Source organism: Leguminivora glycinivorella, chromosome 3 (assembly GCF_023078275.1).
Source record: "Leguminivora glycinivorella isolate SPB_JAAS2020 chromosome 3, LegGlyc_1.1, whole genome shotgun sequence".
NCBI lineage: Eukaryota > Metazoa > Arthropoda > Insecta > Lepidoptera > Tortricidae > Leguminivora > Leguminivora glycinivorella.
Genome location: NC_062973.1, coordinates 120,611 through 138,832, shown reverse-complemented (window position 1 = coordinate 138,832; position 18,222 = coordinate 120,611). Strand labels below are relative to the sequence as shown.

The 18,222-nt window shown below is 41.7% G+C and overlaps 1 protein-coding gene and 1 long non-coding RNA gene across 3 annotated transcripts; both read right to left on the bottom strand.

The window, feature by feature from the left end:
* Positions 1–4,146: 4,146 nt before the first annotated feature.
* Positions 4,147–5,634, bottom strand: LOC125242721. Of its 2 annotated transcripts, XR_007178912.1 has the most exons (3): positions 5,071–5,634; positions 4,918–4,985; positions 4,147–4,833 (listed from the first exon to the last, which is right to left on the bottom strand). It is a non-coding gene; the product is annotated as an uncharacterized LOC125242721 (long non-coding RNA). The 2 variants fall into 2 exon arrangements; XR_007178911.1 differs by having other exon boundaries at positions 4,821–4,985.
* Positions 5,635–7,986: 2,352 nt separating this feature from the next.
* On the bottom strand, positions 7,987–9,208 carry LOC125242759 (predicted GPI-anchored protein 58). Its single transcript, XM_048151691.1, has 2 exons — positions 9,197–9,208; positions 7,987–8,823 (listed from the first exon to the last, which is right to left on the bottom strand). Exons 1-2 carry the CDS (start codon positions 9,206–9,208, stop codon positions 7,987–7,989), a joined length of 849 nt encoding a protein of 282 aa, XP_048007648.1.
* Positions 9,209–18,222: the final 9,014 nt, after the last annotated feature.

The window sequence follows — 18,222 nt, the reverse complement described above, 5'->3', positions numbered from 1 at the left end:
GAAAGGCGGTTCCAGTACTCCCTGGAAACTTTTAAGCCTTGAGATGTTTTCTTCAGTCCGACTTTTTGTAAGACTGACAGAAGAGAACGTTCAATAAGGAAATGAGAGGTGATAGGTATCCATTAGGTAAGATCAAATGAATCAGAAGGTAAGGGTGTAAGGGGCCTAGAATTCGAAATAGCTACTATCTGAATCAGGCAACAATTTAATTCTAAAAGGTACATTGAGTGTAGGTATAAAATGTGTTTAAGATAACTGTTTTCTAAAATCCGTTAAAGAGTAGGTATGTACAAAATGAGGCTAATTTTGAGATAGGTAGCTGCCATATCTGACTGCAGCCTAACGTGTTAAATTAAAATTAAAAGGTTACGGAGTTCGTTTGATGTCCTAACAAACGAAGTATGGTTGACACAACACAGAGTTTGAGGCTTTCCACGACGACTCATGAAGTGGTGGAGAGCAAATGCCTTGACTGAAAGACAAACAAATGTTAAATTATATGATTTAATGGTTTTGCTACCCTACTCTTCGATGAGCGATAAGCATTGGTCCGGCAAAAAATAACATGTGTAAAAATCGATAATTTTTAATTGTGTTTTATTTGTAGGTATATTTCCCATAGACATTTAAAGACGTTTAGCCTTGAACCTAATGCAATGCACAATTTGTGAAGTGAGTAACGAGCTGGGTTTCTACCTACCAACGATAGATAGTAAGCATTAATGTATGTTTGCTAAATGTTTACAAGTAATAACAGGTGGGATGGTGAATAACGACATATGTTGCATTATTAAAGACCAGTTAGGTTTAAATACAACACACAATAAGATTAAAGGATATTAGATAGGTAAGAAAAAGATAAGATTCTTTAGGGGAATTTTGTAGGTATTTTACGAGTTCTAAAGGTTTCATTTACTAGATTGTATATTTATGTACGTATATAAAGTAAGACATGAATTATGATTTTATTATTTTATAGTTATGTATAATATGTATTAATATAGGTAGGTATGTTAATATATTAGGCAGTAGGTATATGATATTTATGAAGATATGATTTGTTAGGAATAAGATATGTATTATACGATGTATGTATATTAAGATTGTGACACCAGATCTGCCGGGTTCAGCTTTTATATGCCTTTAAGACCAGCAGGATCATAGGGTCAGACCAAAGTAACTATGATCAACCTTCACGGTCATCGATGAAATAACCTTTGCCCGGAGTCTTGCACCAAGCAACGTGTAGGATTTGTCTCCTCATCATGCCTGAGGAACGAACAAAAATATGATGGGTTCGTATTTTTACAATAGGCAGGTATGGATCCGCACACGATCCAACCTAACGATGTTTCACGTAGTTGAGTTTTATGTTTACCTAATTTAATACGCGCAGTACCTAAGACGTCCCAAAACACTTCCGCCCCGACCAATATATCGATAACGGAAGGCTCGTAAAATGAAGGGTCTGCCAATGTGATGCCGGCAGGAATAGGTATATTTCTAAGATCTATGCGACTCGGCGGCAGTGATTTATTTATTACCTCCGCAACGTAACAGCTAACGGTCGTCTTATATTTGTTATGAAGTGAATGAATAGTAATATCACAAGACTCCGGACAATGTGAAGACTGCTCATTGATACCTGTGATCGTAGCTCCAGCGCAGTGTGTCGCTAGGCCGAGCTGCCCGCACAGATCACGCGTCACAAAGTTGGGGGAAGCACCGTTGTCCAGGAGCAGACGCGCCTCATGCAGCACCCCATTCGCGTCACTCACGTGCACCAACGCTGTGGACAGTAGTCCGGAAGTCTCAGTAGGGTTGAACAGTTTAGTTTGTATGTGGCCGCTAAAATGAACTGCTGGCATCGGAACGTCAGTGCTAGAAGGCTCTTTTTCAATGTCCTTATGTAAAAGAGTATTATGTTTATGTTTACAGTATTTACAATGAGATAATACACATTGTTTTTCTAAGTGTCCCGGCCGAAGACAGTTTTTACATACTGCGTAACCGTTCACTTTATTTATTCTGCTATCCACATCTAATTTGCGAAAAGATTCACAGGTAAATAAGAAATGATCCTGTGAACAATAAGGGCAAACAATAGGTTTGCGATAAGACTTGTTAGTAGTTGTAAGATAAGTATGTATTTTTTGCGGCTCGTTATGAGACTGCAATTTATGTTTCGATGTTTTGTCACAATTGTCACTAACTTTATTAAAGTTATCAGTGCCAAGAGACTCTAATAAGTCGGCCCTGTTATTTAAAAATGCTACGTATTGTTGCAACGTCGGCGAACCTGTTAACAGGTTCCTGTGCTCTTCCCATTCACGCTTAGTTACTGCATCTAACTTCTTAGACATTATATAAATAACTAACGTGTCCCAATGATCGGTAGGTTCTCCTAAAGTACTGAGCGCACGCAAGTTTTTGTTTGTCACGTCCACCATGCCACGTAACAAACAGCTCGACTCACGTTGCATAGGTTCAAGGTTAAACAGGGCCTGAATATGATTATTTATTAAGAGGCGCGGGTTATCAAACCGCTCCGACACTAATTGCCATGCTTTATGATAATTATCACTGCTAAAATCAAGACTTTGAATAACAAGGGCGGCACTGCCTTTTAAAGATGCACGAAGATAATGAAATTTGCTAATGTCGTTTATTGAGGGAAATATACGTATCTCTAAATCCGAGCCAATGCTGATAGTTCCCATCGAAGTGAGGCAGGTCGATCTTGGGCAGACGAACGAAGTCCTGCCGGCCGGCGCCGGCGCAGCATGACGTGGAAGCCGCTCCGCAGCCGGAGCCGGCCCGGTCGCCGCTCGCCTGCACCGTCGGACTCAAAAGAAGTCGAGCAGTCGAGACCAACACAAAGAACTGGCTTTCAAACTGCTCCCGCTCCGCGTACGCCTCCTCGGGCTTCTCAGATAACGCTTCTATCTCCATCTGCAAAGCGTCAAACTCTGGATATACCGATTCTATTTTATCTAAACGATACTGCAACTCCGTTATTTGTAACTCACTTAATCTTTCACACGATTTAGCCACGTTAATATAAGTATTAAAGAGAGTTAATTTAGCCTTAAGACTGCCACGTTTCTTAACTAACTCTTTTAATGTGTCAGCCATTTTGATTTAAACGTAACTTTAAAAATGAAATTTACCTAATATGCGTACAAGAGGTGTGAACACTAAATGAGTTTAAATGCAACTGATGCGAACAAAGGAAGCGGATTAAGATAAGCAGCTGCGCGCGGAATATGATGATTTAGCTAAAATACGTTACTGAGGCGATGATAATAATTTATGGATATGGCTTTTTAATATGTATTAAGAATGATAGGGAATGCAATGTTGTGAAGCTAAGCTATTTTATTTTGACGAATTATGATTTAAGTGTAATAAGCAATTGATTGTATGAAATATGAGTAATTTGTGCCTGATACGTAAAGAGCTATTCTAAATTCCAAGAAAAGTAGGTATAGAAGGGAAATGAAGGATATTGGAACGAACTCACTCTGTCTAGTCCTACGTATTCAGGTGATGCGATGTACTGGAACTGATGTCCTTGATGTGGTGGATGCCGACGAACGTCTGCCTTATGCCGGTAGACGCTGGGACCCTTGACTGCAACGCCCGCTGCGTGTTCTTCCTATGCCGAAGAAACTGAAGACAACGGTGATGGCTGCGTTGCGAAGTATGATGAAAGGCCACTTCCACGATGAACCCGTAGATGGTCAAACCAGCCCTTGTCTTAAAGGCTTCGAAGGACCATATGTAGCCGCCGTGCAGGATCAGGAGCCGACGACTTATAAAAACTTCAATATAAGTAGACAATATTATATTCCAAATAGGTGCTGGTTTACAAGGGTGATTTGACTAAACGGTTAAGTATGGAAGTGGTGTTTAAGGTAGCGAAGATGATGAAAGAGTGATTTTGCAAGATTTAAGCTGTTAAAAACGTTGGTTAAGTTTTAGGTGCCTCATTGGCCGCGATACATCGTATGTGGTGCGCTCCTATTGGCTCTTTATAAATCTTACGGAACTAGCCGAGCGATAAGTATACAAATAAAAGGTTGCGTTCGCAACATATCTTATCCTTCAGCAAGTCATTACTAAAAAATCAAAATTCCCAGGGCGCCAGTGTAACGGAGGTGTATTTGGTGGGGGGTAAATTAAATGGAATGGAAAGCTCCGGCTAGTTCAAAGTAAATACACCCACGTTAGCACAAAATTTATAATAAAACAAAAGCTAAATGGTGTCTCTATACTTGCTGGAGGAAAGCTAGAGGAGAAACAAATTAAACAATATCACATTTTATATATTTATTATACCAAAATCTTGCCTTACAGATAGGTTTAAGTTAATGTTTCCAAAATACTAAATTTGACACCACATATGAAATAAGAACTACGCTCAGTGGTAAAGCTGGGCCGCTTTAAGAGGGTCCAGGAAAAGGTTTCTTACAACCATTTATTCTACAAAAACTAAATATGAATTTACCTAAAGTTATGCACCAGAATTCTCAAAATAAATGAAATCAGAAATTACTTTACACAGAAATTAAAACCTGAATTACACATCACTACCGGCAGGAAACGGGCAGGAGACACACCTTGTCAGGGATGAGCCGGCTGCTCCCCGGACTCCGGTGCTGACGCCCCCTCGCCACGTGGACAGGGCTGACCCTTCCATACGAAAACAAGGTCCAAAGGCACCTTGCGCCAGTAACGCCAAAGAAAGTTTCCTTGCACATCGAAATTGTAAAGGTTCTTGTTTAATTATCTACTTCTGCAATTCTCTAATTCTTTACTTCTTCCCGACTCCTATGAAACAAATAAATTGGTCACATTAGTCGAGTGCCCTCACACACTGTGATAGACTAAACAAAAAAATGTAAGCGAGCTCACCGGAGACCTGCAGACTGCAGACCGAGGATCTCCAAGGAGCACTCCCACCCTTAGCATGTTTCTGCCAGCTGGAAATAAACCAATTTATGGTTAAGAATCTCTCCACGTTTCACGCCATGGAAATATCAAAAGCTCACAAAGAAATCTACTTACTCAGACTGACAGAACGCACCACACAAAATATGGAACGCCACGGCAGCACGTGGCATGCCGGGCTCCAGGCCCTTATACGGCCGTCCGATCACTATACAAGAGGATCTCGTCACAGAAAGAACGGCGCACTGAATGATCTCGAATTTAAAGGACCCAAAACAAAAGCCGGGTGGCAAACGAATAAACAATAAAATACTCTAATTCATTAAATGAAAATTACTCCAGTTTCTGTATCAGACCTTGAAGTAAACAAAACCTAACAAATATCATTCCAGAACAGCCTTAAAAAACCTATGATAACATTTGTTATCATGTCTCTAAAATATTATATTTTCCAAAAATCAATACTTAAAGTATATCAAAACTATACAAAGTTTTCCTGGAATGACAGCCAAAATACCTACAATTTCGAATAATACTTGTTGTATGGCAACCCTACAACAGATAAACATAAATATGTGCATTTGAAGTGCAACAGATAATGCAATGAACGAGAAGGAAGTGTTTCATTCAAAAATTAAATCTATCCAAAATATTTAATTACGACTATCAAAAAATCTGCTACGTTACAGCACGGTGCTCACCGAAGAACCTTACATGGGCGATATCAGCTGACACTGACTTATATAATGTCGAAGTACCTACTGGTACTAAGAGTGAAAAGTTTACTCACAACTTACCTCAGAAAATGTCTTAAATGTGCAAGACATAACGCCACTACTAGCGATCAGCTGATGAGAGATTTGCCTAAACAAGGAGTAACACCGGCTAAACCATTTCTGAACAGCGGTGTTGACATTGCCGGACCGTTTCATATTTTGATGTCCAAGGGCCGAGGGCGCGGATAACATAACCAGTGTAAACAGTGTTAAATTAAAAGTGGCGGTTATAAAAAGAAAGAACAATTACTAAATTGTGTCTTATGTCCGTTGATACAGAATCTTAAATGGATATTTTATATGTTTTATTAAGATTATGCACTTGAATCTTAAATTTCTTAATACTCCAATTTAAATTAATTTTGCATGCAACTAAATTTCACTTTTCTTTTAATGCGTCTATGTAACTAAAGTACTTATGTAATTGTATAACTTATAGTAACTCAACTTTACCTTACATGCCTATACCTACCTACCTATTTGTGTACCTAATACTCTCTCATACTTGCTTTTCGTTACTATACATAGTGTTATAGTTTGTCAATGCAATTGCATGCATTTCTGTAATTGTAGGTAATCGTACAATTTGTTATAGTTAAATACTATGTACAATTTTGTAGATGAGTTGTATCTATACCTATGTAATGTTAAAAAAGGGCGATGCCCTTTTGGTGGGCGGTATGTTGGATGAGTTTTAAGTATGTGTGAGTGCGCCTGTCAATGTATGCATGTATGTGTCATAGTCCAGTCGCAAATAAATCTTCAAACAGTTCACACGTCTTATATCTTCAAAAAACCCCTACATACGAAAATCAACCTTATTACAAACAACACCAATCAATAACCCCGGGAGATATATTAAAGGATCGCAGCATTCCGAGCAGCACGTCAAAATCTACCGTGTTAAAAGCGTTGCTAAAGTCTAACAGTGTCAACACGGTGACTTTCCTGCTATCCATTCCGGCTCGGATATCGTCCGTAATTTTTACCAGAGCGGTAGCCGTACCATGACCCTTACGAAAACCGGACTGAAAAGGATTCAAGAGCTCGTGCCTGTTCAAGAAAGACGTTAATTGTTGATGTACAAGGCGCTCAAGGACTTTTGAAAGGAAAGGGAGGATAGAAATAGGGCGATAGTCACAGAAAGAGGAAGGATTAGACTTCTTAGGAAGGGGAATGATATCAGCGTCCTTCCATAGTGCAGGGAAAACATTATGAAGAATTGAGAAGTTTAAGATGTGAGTTATAATAGGTAAAAGGAGATCAAGAAGAGGAAGAATCATGTTACGGCTAACGTTGTCAACCCCAACTGCATTGGAGGAAATAGTTAGAATATTCTTTTTAACATCGCTTTCTGTGAATTGAGTTAAAGAGAAAGAAGGATAATCTGGAAGTGAAATGTTAGAAAGAAAATTGAGAGTGTTTGATTTAGCTGGTCCAGAAAAAGTAGTAGAATTAGAAAAGTGCTGATTCAAGCGATCAACATCAATATTGGTGCTGTTGGAATCTTGTGCAGATTTGCCAACTCCTATCGATCTAAGAAATCTCCAAACTTTAGCAGGATCACCATTCTCAACAGCCCTGTGTATGTGGCGCCTCTGGGCATCGCGGCACACAGTACTGCACCTGTTACGCAATGTATGATACCTGCATTTGTTTTTATCAGACGGGTTTCCTTTGTATTTCGCTTTGGCCAGATTTTTCTTGACTATGAGTGACTTAATATCTTCAGTCAGCCAAGGAGCGGGAACATGTTTGATTTTAATCGGGCGTATCGGCGCGTGTATATCGTAGATGTGAGTAAGAAGAGAGTTAAAAAGAGACACTTTATTATCTACGGTATCCGCCGCGAATATCGAATCCCAATTAACTGAATCTGCATCTTCACGTAGCCTTTCAACATTCATCCGACCAAAACTGCGCTGAAGAAGAATCTTGGGAGACACTTTAGGGGGACGAATCCTATATGATAGAAACAGGAGAGTATTGTCGCGAATATAATTTTAATTTTTGAAATTGCTGTTAAATTATGTATTTTTGAACGTTGATTTATTTATTTTTATTGTACTGTTTGGACCTTATGTTGTCTGTAATAAACGGATTTATTATTATCAAATTTCAGAACAGTATTTCAAACTGCGTCGAAATATCGGGAGCTCGACAAAAATCAAAAAGGTAATCACGGTCTATATCCCGGTCAATATAAGTCTAATGAAAATAACCGTGAATCATTCAAAACTCTTAGTATTTCAATCTGTTACAAAAGATTTGAGCTAAGCGTGTGATTGTAGCAGCTGGCAGCCCTGTGGTATGCGGAACTGGGAGTCAGTGACTCGTCACAGGGTAGTTGAGAGCCCGCAGCCCGCACAGACAGAGGTGCAGCGGGGGCGCACGACTGCACGTGCCGCACTAGCGCCCGTGCAGGTGAAGCGGGGCCGCACGACTGCACGTGCCGCACTAGCGCCGGTGCAGGTGCAGCGGGGGCGCACGACTGCACGTGCCGCACTAGCGCCGGTGCAGGTGCAGCGGGGGCGCACGACTGCACGTGCCGCACTAGTGCCGGTGCAGGTGCAGCGGGGGCGCACGACTGCACGTGCCGCACTAGCGCCGGTGCAGGTGCAGCGGGGGCGCACGACTGCACGTGCCGCACTAGCGCCGGTGCAGGTGCAGCGGGGGCGCACGACTGCACGTGCCGCACTAGCGCCGGTGCAGGTGCAGCGGGGGCGCACGACTGCACGTGCCGCACTAGTGCCGGTGCAGGTGCAGCGGGGGCGCACGACTGCACGTGCCGCACTAGCGCCGGTGCAGGTGCAGCGGGGGCGCACGACTGCACGTGCCGCACTAGCGCCGGTGCAGGTGCAGCGGGGGCGCACGACTGCACGTGCCGCACTAGCGCCGGTGCAGGTGCAGCGGGGGCGCACGACTGCACGTGCCGCACTAGCGCCCGTGCAGGTGAAGCGGGGCCGCACGACTGCACGTGCCGCACTAGCGCCGGTGCAGGTGCAGCGGGGGCGCACGACTGCACGTGCCGCACTAGTGCCGGTGCAGGTGCAGCGGGGCCGCACGACTGCACGTGCCGCACTAGCGCCGGTATCTGTATTCACCGATATGTCTAAAGCATTCAACTGTGTTAATCACGAAAATTTGCTTAATAAACTAGATCATTACGGTATTCGGGGGCTAGCTCTCGAATGGATTAAAAGTTATCTCTCAAACAGATTCCAATGTACTGAAATTAATTATTATTGTTCCAAAAGTAATACTATTGAGACTAGAAGATCTTCGTACAGACCTAATCCAAGAGGCGTGCCTCAGGGAAGTATTCTTGGCCCCCTCTTATTCCTGTTTTATATAAACGATCTCCCACAACAGACGAACAATCAAGTAGTATTATTTGCAGACGATAGTAGTGCTTTGATAAGGTGTACAGGCACAACAAAAGAATATGAACGAGAAGTTAATAATACTCTCGATGACATTATTACTTGGATGACCGACAATTCATTAAGCATTAATCTAACTAAAACTCACTTTGTCCAATTTCATACAAGTCGTAGACCAGGATTGGTAATCAACATATCGCATAAAGCAGACTCAATCACGGAGTCAGAGACAACAAAGTTTTTGGGTCTTATACTCGACAGCAATTGTAATTGGCAATTTCACATTGACGAATTATGCACGAAATTATCCAAGTTTGTGTTCCCGATACGTAGATTGATAAATAATGCATCGGAAAAAGCGGGGCTAATGTCGTATTTTGGTTATGTTCAGTCTACCCTCACATACGGTATAATATTCTGGGGAAATTCTACGGACTGGCTAAAAGTTTTTAAGATGCAGAAACGTTGTATAAGAGCGCTCTGTGGTGCATCCCAGAGAGATTCCTGTAGGCCTGATGGAAGGAAACGATGACTTGGTTATGAAGATGGTTTATTATATGAACGGAGAACGGAAGACACTGATACAATTTAGGATGTTAATAGTAGTAGGATCGAAACAAGAATGAATTCCCAACGCACCAGAACATTCATCTGACTTTTTATTCAAACATTTAAATTACCTATGTTCTAAGTGCGTTTATGTGGTTACCTAACATTTTCTTTGGTTTACAAAGCATGCTGATTTTTCCAACACTGGCCCTTAAACCAAAAACAGTCTTGTTTCAACACACAAACAAATTCATAACTAAAGAAGTGACCTACACTTCACAGTAACAATAAATCAATTAACAAAAACATATGCACTGAACTTTCGCTACAATGCATCAACCAAGTTCAGTTATTCACATTATGAATTGTAATTATATTGATATGCAATCATTTAAATATCATGTAATCACTATCATGTATAAGCAAACTAACAAGTAACTGAAATAACCATGATGGTAATTACATTAAGAACACATTCTTAACTATCAAATAAATACAGAGTTTTAACGCATTTACTTACATGAAAGTAACATGAGCTGTCTCACAAACTTATAGTGTTTAACTTTACACAACGCCTTTGTCAGTATATCTGCCAACATATCATTTGTATTAAGATACTCAATAGTAATCGTATTACTATTCACAAGTTGCCAAATAAAGTGGTGGCGAATATCTATATGCTTACTCCTAGCATGATGTAAAGAGTTCCTACACAATTTCTGTGCTGACTGATTGTCATTGAAAATTGTCGGCACAATTTCTTCGTTAATAATTTCTTTTAGAAATGTACGAATAAACAAACCCTCTTTACAGGAGTTCGACAAAGAATAGTATTCGGCTTCGGTTGAGCTAAGGCTAACTGTTTTTTTGTTTACAACTTGCCCAAGTAACAATTGACTCACCTACTTTGAAGACATATCCCGTGTACGACCGCCTGTCCACGGTGTCTCCACCCCAGTCTGCATCTGCGAATCCAGTGATGTCCAGCTGCTTGCCTTTCTTAAAAGTCAAACGGAGATCCATGGTACCTTTCAAGTAGCGCAGGACTCTTTTCGCCGCTTTCCAGTGGGTCTCTGTAAATGATTCATTAAATTGACTTAAGTAGCTGACTGCGTACGCAATGTCTGGTCGGGTACAGATAGCAATATACATTAGTGAACCTACTAAACCTCTATAATCATAGGTAATCATCTCTTTGGTTTCCCTTAGGTAATTTAAGTCCGGTTTCCATAGGAGTAGGCGAACACTTACATTCTTCCATTTTATATTTCTTTAGCACCATCCCGATATAGTTCGATTGATCAAGAGTAATTTGGTTTTCTTCCCGACACAATCTCATACCTAATACTTGATGAGCTGGCCCTAGATCTGTCATGTCAAATTCTTTCATTAACTTGACTTTGACATCTAGCTTATCACGTTCATTACCTGTTGAAAACAATATGATGTCGTCAACGTAAAGAGCAATGATTATAAACGACCCCATCTGGCGCTGAAAGTAGACACAAGGCTCAGATGACGACTTCTTGAACTTCAACTTATTACAGAGAACATGATCAATCTTCTCGTACCATGCCTTTAAAGCTTGTTTCAACCCGTAAATAGCTTTATTTAATTTGTAGACCTTACTTTCTTGACCTTTAACTACAAAGCCTTCCGGTTGTTCCATGAACACAGTCTCCTTCAAATCACCGTTGAGAAATGCTGTTTTTACGTCAAGATGTTCAATCTTCATACCATACTCAGCAGCTAAAGCTAGCAGAATACGTATTGTGGAGTATCTGACAACTGGTGAAAACGTCTCCTCATAGTCTATGCCATATTGTTGAGTGAAGCCTTTAGCTACCAGGCGTGCCCTATATTTTAGGAGTTCACCGTTCAATCCACGTTTCACTTTGAACACCCATTTGCATTTGACAGGTTTTTGTGACTCTCGTCGATCTGTCAATGTCCAACATTTATTCTTAATAAATGAGTTGTACTCACAAGACATAGCTTCTTTCCAATTGTCTGCATCTGAACCACTCAGTGCCTCTCGTACAGTTCGTGGAGCATCTGGATCGCACGTACCCGCCAATAATCCGGAAAGTATCGAACCCGATGAACTGTCATATTCCGAAGTTTCCGTACTCTCCTCCTCTGGAATATAAGTTTTATCGGCCGGATCATCACATTCACTAGAGCTAGACGAATCATGAATTGTGATCGTACTCGTTCGATCGCTTGTACTTTGAGAATTTGTTATCAAATTAGCAACATCAGACGTACCACTCACTACAGACGTTTCTGTTTGTACAGAAGATGGGTCAGACAATTTGAACTCAACATTTTTATTTACATCTGCACTTTTAGTTTGTGTAAATATTTCAGTTGACACAATGACATTGTCAATGTCATCATTTGATGCTTTTTCAATGAACGTATTTTCTAAAAAGGTTACATCTTGGGCTTTGATGCATTTTGTTGGTTGTTCCGGGTCTACGAGCCTGTAACCCTTTGTATGCTCACAATACCCAACAAAAATGTACTTTTTGCATTTCGGATCTAATTTTGAACGCTTTGAAGTCATAGCATAAGCCACAGAACCAAAGATACGTAAATGACTCAGTGATACCTTCTTGCCACTCCACTTTTCTTCAGGAGTGCTCCCCAGTACAGCTTTCGTAGGACAACGGTTCTTAACGTAGACTGCCGTGTTGACAGCTTCCGCCCAAAATTCGTTGCTCAGGCCTGCATCTTGTAGCATGCACCTTGCCGCCTGCATCACTGTCCTGTTCGCGCGCTCCGCGACCCCGTTCTGGGCAGCGCAGCCAGGAACTGTTGTTTGATGCACGATGCCATTGCTCCTGAGGTATGCCTGAAAAGGAGAACTGGTGTATTCCCCTCCGTTGTCGCTGCGTAGCGATTTTATCTTTTTACCTGTCTGGTTCTCCACTAAAGCCTTAAACTCTTTGAACCTATCAAATACTTCACCTTTTTTATTTAAAAAGTACACAAACGTCTTCCTAGAATAATCATCTATGAAGAGCAAGAAATATCTAGCACCGCTGAATGAGGCCGATGGTAGCGGTCCACAGACGTCTGTATGCACTAAACCCAGGACCTCTTTAGCCCTGTTGTGAGATTTCTTCGGAAACGGTACCTTACTCGCTTTGCCTTGGACACACGCTATACACGTTTCAAAATCTCCACTATCATACGATATACCAGAAGCCATACCTTTTCTTAAAAGTTCCATGCTTCTCCTGTTGAGATGCGAAAGACGACGATGCCAAACTTTCTCTGAAGCTGCAGAGACAGTTTCGTCGCTAGAAACCGCACGCTCCTCCTCCACTGCTGCGTTGGCCACCTGTTTATTCTGTAAAGGAACCTTCGAACAAGCCTCAACAGTGTCAAGGATATACACGTCATTTTTCAAAGTAGCCGTCGCGGCAATAACCCCATTATCTAAAATTTCACAACCATCGGAGTCGAATACTATCTTATAGCCTTTTTTAGCCATGGCGCTTACTGACAATAAGTTAGCTGCTAAGTTAGGTACATAATACACGTCACTTATAGTCTTTACATTGCCATCACGTTGTTCCACGTTAACATTGCCTCTACCAGCCGTAAATAGTTTATCTCCGTTAGCCACAGTCACTTGCAACGATTTATCTGACTTCATGTCACTCATCATGTTCACATCTCGACAAAGATGACTCGCCGACCCACTGTCCACGTACCAAAGATCACTTTCAACGTTCACCGACAGCGCCGTGAGCAGAACCTTTGACGATGACATCACCTTGCTACTTTTCTTTTTGTTCAACGTCGGACAATCTTTCTTGATATGTCCCATCTTTTTACAAGCAAAACACCTGGGAGGCTTCCTCGCAGCCGCCAGAGCTGTAACTCCATCTCCGTCGCGTTTGCTGTCCTCACGTCGCAACGTCTCCTGCAGCAACTTCGCCGATACAACTTCGCTAGTCAACTTGAGGTCTGAGTTCTCAATTGCCATGATCAGCGGGTCGTAGTCCTCAGGAAGTCCGCTCAGCATGATTACCGCAACAAAGTCATCATCCAACTTTGCATCGATATCTTGTAATTGTTGTGCGACGTTCGTGATTCTGTTGACATATTTTTCCATACTTTGACATTCCGTCAACTTTGTGCTAAACAAAGTTCGCAACAGGCCTAGTCTCCGACATAATCCCTTATCTTCATAAGCATTCTGAAGATTCTTCCATGCTTTGTGTGCCGAGGTCACGTTCCTTATGTGCACGAAGGCCGTCGATTGCACGGATAATGCAATGCGTGCGAGCGCTTTCTGGCTTTTCTTCACATCTTCGGATTTTTTCTCGTCAACCTCTTTTTCCACAAATTCCATAGATCTTCGTGAATCAACACCATTTTCATCATAAATTTCCAAGAACTATAGTTTTCAATTCCCTTTAGTTTTTCCATTACGAGTGGAGCTGAGGAACTTATACTGGACGACGCCATTGCCGTCGGCAACCGTATTAACTATATTCACTTTTTATCGCTCAAAACTTGATTTTTACTGGAAGAGCGCAGGCCCATGACCTGATGGAAGGAAACGATGACTTGGTTATGAAGATGGTTTATTACATGAAGGAGAACGGAAGACACTGATACAATTTAGGATGTTAATAGTAGTAGGATCGAAACAAGAATGAATTCCCAACGCACCAGAACATTCATCTGACTTTTTATTCAAACATTTAAATTATGTTCTAAGTGCGTTTATGTGGTTACCTAACATTTTCTTTGGTTTACAAAGCATGCTGATTTTTCCAACACTTTTTACCAAATTTAAGATTTTGCCGATGCCTTGTTTGTACATTAAAGAAGTGGCTATGTTTGTAAAAAAGAACCTTAACCTATATCAAAGGAATGATAGATTCCATCGTAATTTGAGAAATGTGTACAAATTGGTAAATACACATCAAACCAAGTCAAGTTTTTACAAAAATAGCATTTTCTCCATGTCAATCAAAATTTATAATAATATTCCAGACGTATTTAAGGACCATGACAATACAAAATTTAAGAAAGTGCTTCACGAATGGCTTTTGGATAAAATGTTCTATTCCCCACTTGACTTTTTAAATAATAATGGACAATTATAAATAAATATTTAAGTAATTATTGCACATTTACGATTTGACATAATAATAACAATAACTTTGACATATTCTGAAGTAGGTACCTATTTTTCATATTGTTTGCTTAGCTTTTTGTGACTGTGTAAATATTGTAAATAGTTTTTATTGCATGCTTTGCATGCCCCAAAATATTGTTCACCAGAAATGGTAGACTGCGGAAAAGATACGATTATTATTATTTTTGACATCTTTTATATTTTTTACCTGTGGTCTGACAATAAATCATTTCATTTCATTTCATTTCATTTCATTTCATTTCAGGTGAAGCGGGGGCGCACGACTGCACGTGCCGCACTAGCGCCGGTGCAGGTGCAGCGGGGCCGCACGACTGCACGTGCCGCACTAGTGCCCGTGCAGGTGCAGCGGGGGCGCACGACTGCACGTGCCGCACTAGCGCCGGTGCAGGTGCAGCGGGGCCGCACGACTGCACGTGCCGCACTAGTGCCCGTGCAGGTGCAGCGGGGGCGCACGACTGCACGTGCCGCACTAGCGCCGGTGCAAGTGAAGCGGGGGCGCACGACTGTACGTGCCGCACTAGTGCCCGTGCAGGTGCAGCGGGGGCGCACGACTGCACGTGCCGCACTAGTGCCCGTGCAGGTGCAGCGGGGCCGCACGACTGCACGTGCCGCACTAGCGCCGGTGCAGGTGCACGTGCAGCGGGGGCGCACGACTGCACGTGCCGCACTAGTGCCGGTGCAGGTGCAGCGGGGGCGCACGACTGCACGTGCCGCACTAGTGCCCGTGCAGGTGCAGCCCGCACCACCTAGTCTTTAAACTTGTTACGTTATTTTTAATTGGGGGGTTATTAGGCTAGCAAACAAGATTTAAAATTGAAACAACTTCTCACAACAAAAGGTATTTATTCGACTATTAATTAATGCTACTACAAAAGGACTCCACTGAGCCTTGCCTTTATATTATGAAATTACTCTCTAAATTATTGACTAAGTTTACAGAGCCGAGGGCTAGCTACACTTGAGACTTAGGTTTTAAATTATTTAAGGGAACAAACGTGGATCAGCGAACTCTGATTTAAAACTACGGGTAGAAACGGTGTACGGCGGATATTAAAATAAAAGGTACAGTAACACGAAGGGCACCAGAACCGACTGCCGGTTCGATGATGTAGATAAGGGAAATTGGAAAGATCTAACCTCAAACGGGAATCACCACGACTGCCACGTCAGCCGCCTCAGGGATGGGGCGTCGTGTGGATGGCGACAGCGTCAGCTTTAGGCGCGAGCTTTAGGCGACACCGCGGGAACCCGTTAGTGGACAAAGGGCGTGCGGGGAATAATTTGGCACCCATTTCAACACTCCGAACACTCGGGCACGCTCGGCGTCGCCCATCACAACCAAAACATGTTTTTTTAGAGTCCCATTCTGGGGTCAAACGGGCGATTGCACCCGATTTTGACTTGGGCTAAAGATCCCACGACAATTCTTTCGGGAGCAAACCAACAAGAATTTAGACCTCTTTCGCCATTTTCGACAGGGCAAGTGTCGCCAAGCCTAAATTGGCTCGTCCGCGAACAGCACATGCCGGACGTTCAACGAAAATGGAGCCAACAAAGGAAATTTAAACAAATCACTTCGCGGGTAACGCGGAACATGAAAAAAACACCCATAATTGAGTCTGATTACGAATAAAAGGGAAAGGAAAAGACCGATGACTATTTTACTTCTATTTTTCTAAAATGGCAACTTTAATCCACGTAAGCCCATGACGGACTACGAGATTACAACTATCCAACGCTAGATGGCGAGGAAGGCCGATCCAGGATCACTGATCCCTGATCCTGGATCAGATACCTCACGGTCGATGACTTCCTGCCTATTTCCGACAGACTCATAGAAAAAGTATTGTATACAATAGTGACATAATTAAGCTTTTCACTCTCGTACCGTACTATTAAACTAAACATGGTACTCGACTGAAAAGCTTTGTATTATATCACGATTATATAAAATACTATGTAAATGTACCTATAATTTTCTTTGCACCACATTTCCAGCGCAAACCGTACGCTCTGTTGGTTTGATTTCAAATATCTCATAATGAGATTAAAAGACAATCGGGAAAATTGAGCCTCTTACAACAACGAACGCCACCCACGCTTGCGGAATAAGAATGAACGTGAAACAACAATATGAGGAAAATTTGTTAAATCCGCGTAAACCGACGGAGTTTGGCGACGCGAGCTCCGGCTCAAAAGGAATCGGAAGACATTAGAGGCTGACAACATGCCAAGTACCCAGTCGGACTAATGCGCTTTTAAACAAGATGTATTGTCATGGCCGAAATTAAGGCAAGTCTTACAAATTATGTGATTAAATATAACGAACGAATAGGTATGCCTTGAATTGGACGTGACAGTGAAATAAAAGGAGTATTTCAGGAAGCATTCAGTAAAAAGGTCATGTAGGTAACTTTTCGTAAACCTAATTCTAGATAGGTCATATTTTGGGGAAATGAATTTCATCAACCCTACGTACCCCAATAAATCCTACCGACTGCGCCATGTAATGTTTCCCAATGAAACATAAGTAAACGTTAACACTTCGTTTATTCTTGTAAAGCCGTGTATCTTTACAGTTCTTTCCTAAAAATATCGACGTGATTAATTCAATGAATGCTAATTTATACATAAATACGTGCACGATTATAATTTGAACTGAACCTAAAGCCGGTGGATATAGACCTGCGCGGCCGCGCCGGGGTGATCGATCTCTAGTTCGTGGGATTACGTTTGACCAACCAATGCCAAAACTAATTGAGTATTATCTGCGAATCGCACAAATCAAATTGGACCTATACAGGGAATGCGAAGTAACAGAGTTTTCATGCGCATGAATATGCATGCGTACTCGGGCGGCGGCCGTCGCGAGCCACTCACTCATCTGGCTATTTCATTAGCGCGTGTGGACTCGGAACGGGATTTCATACTTATAAAAGGACAAAGAGTTGCCACATGCAGCGTCAAAGGGGAAATCATGCCGTCTGTTGAACTATAGCGTTCCAATCCGGCTTAAGTACTTCAAACATACATAAAATACCTGGGGTTTTGCTTCCATGATCTGTTTCTTGTTAAATATTCTACCTCATCTCTTCTTAACGTTTTTATTTCGTATTTTGTTGCGACTCATTTCTAGCTTCAGTTAATCTGCATCTGAAATTCACGGCATAATGTTACATATATATTTATTGTAAGCTCTCGTGCGTGACTAGCTGAGCCATGTCCCACTGGAGTGGCGGCCTTTGAAAATCTTAGTTTTTTTTCTATTGTGTTAGCCTTTTTTATTGTGATATAATATCACATATGTACATAAATACTATATGTACATATTATAATTTTCTTCACACACACAATGACTATATAGTGATTCGAAACC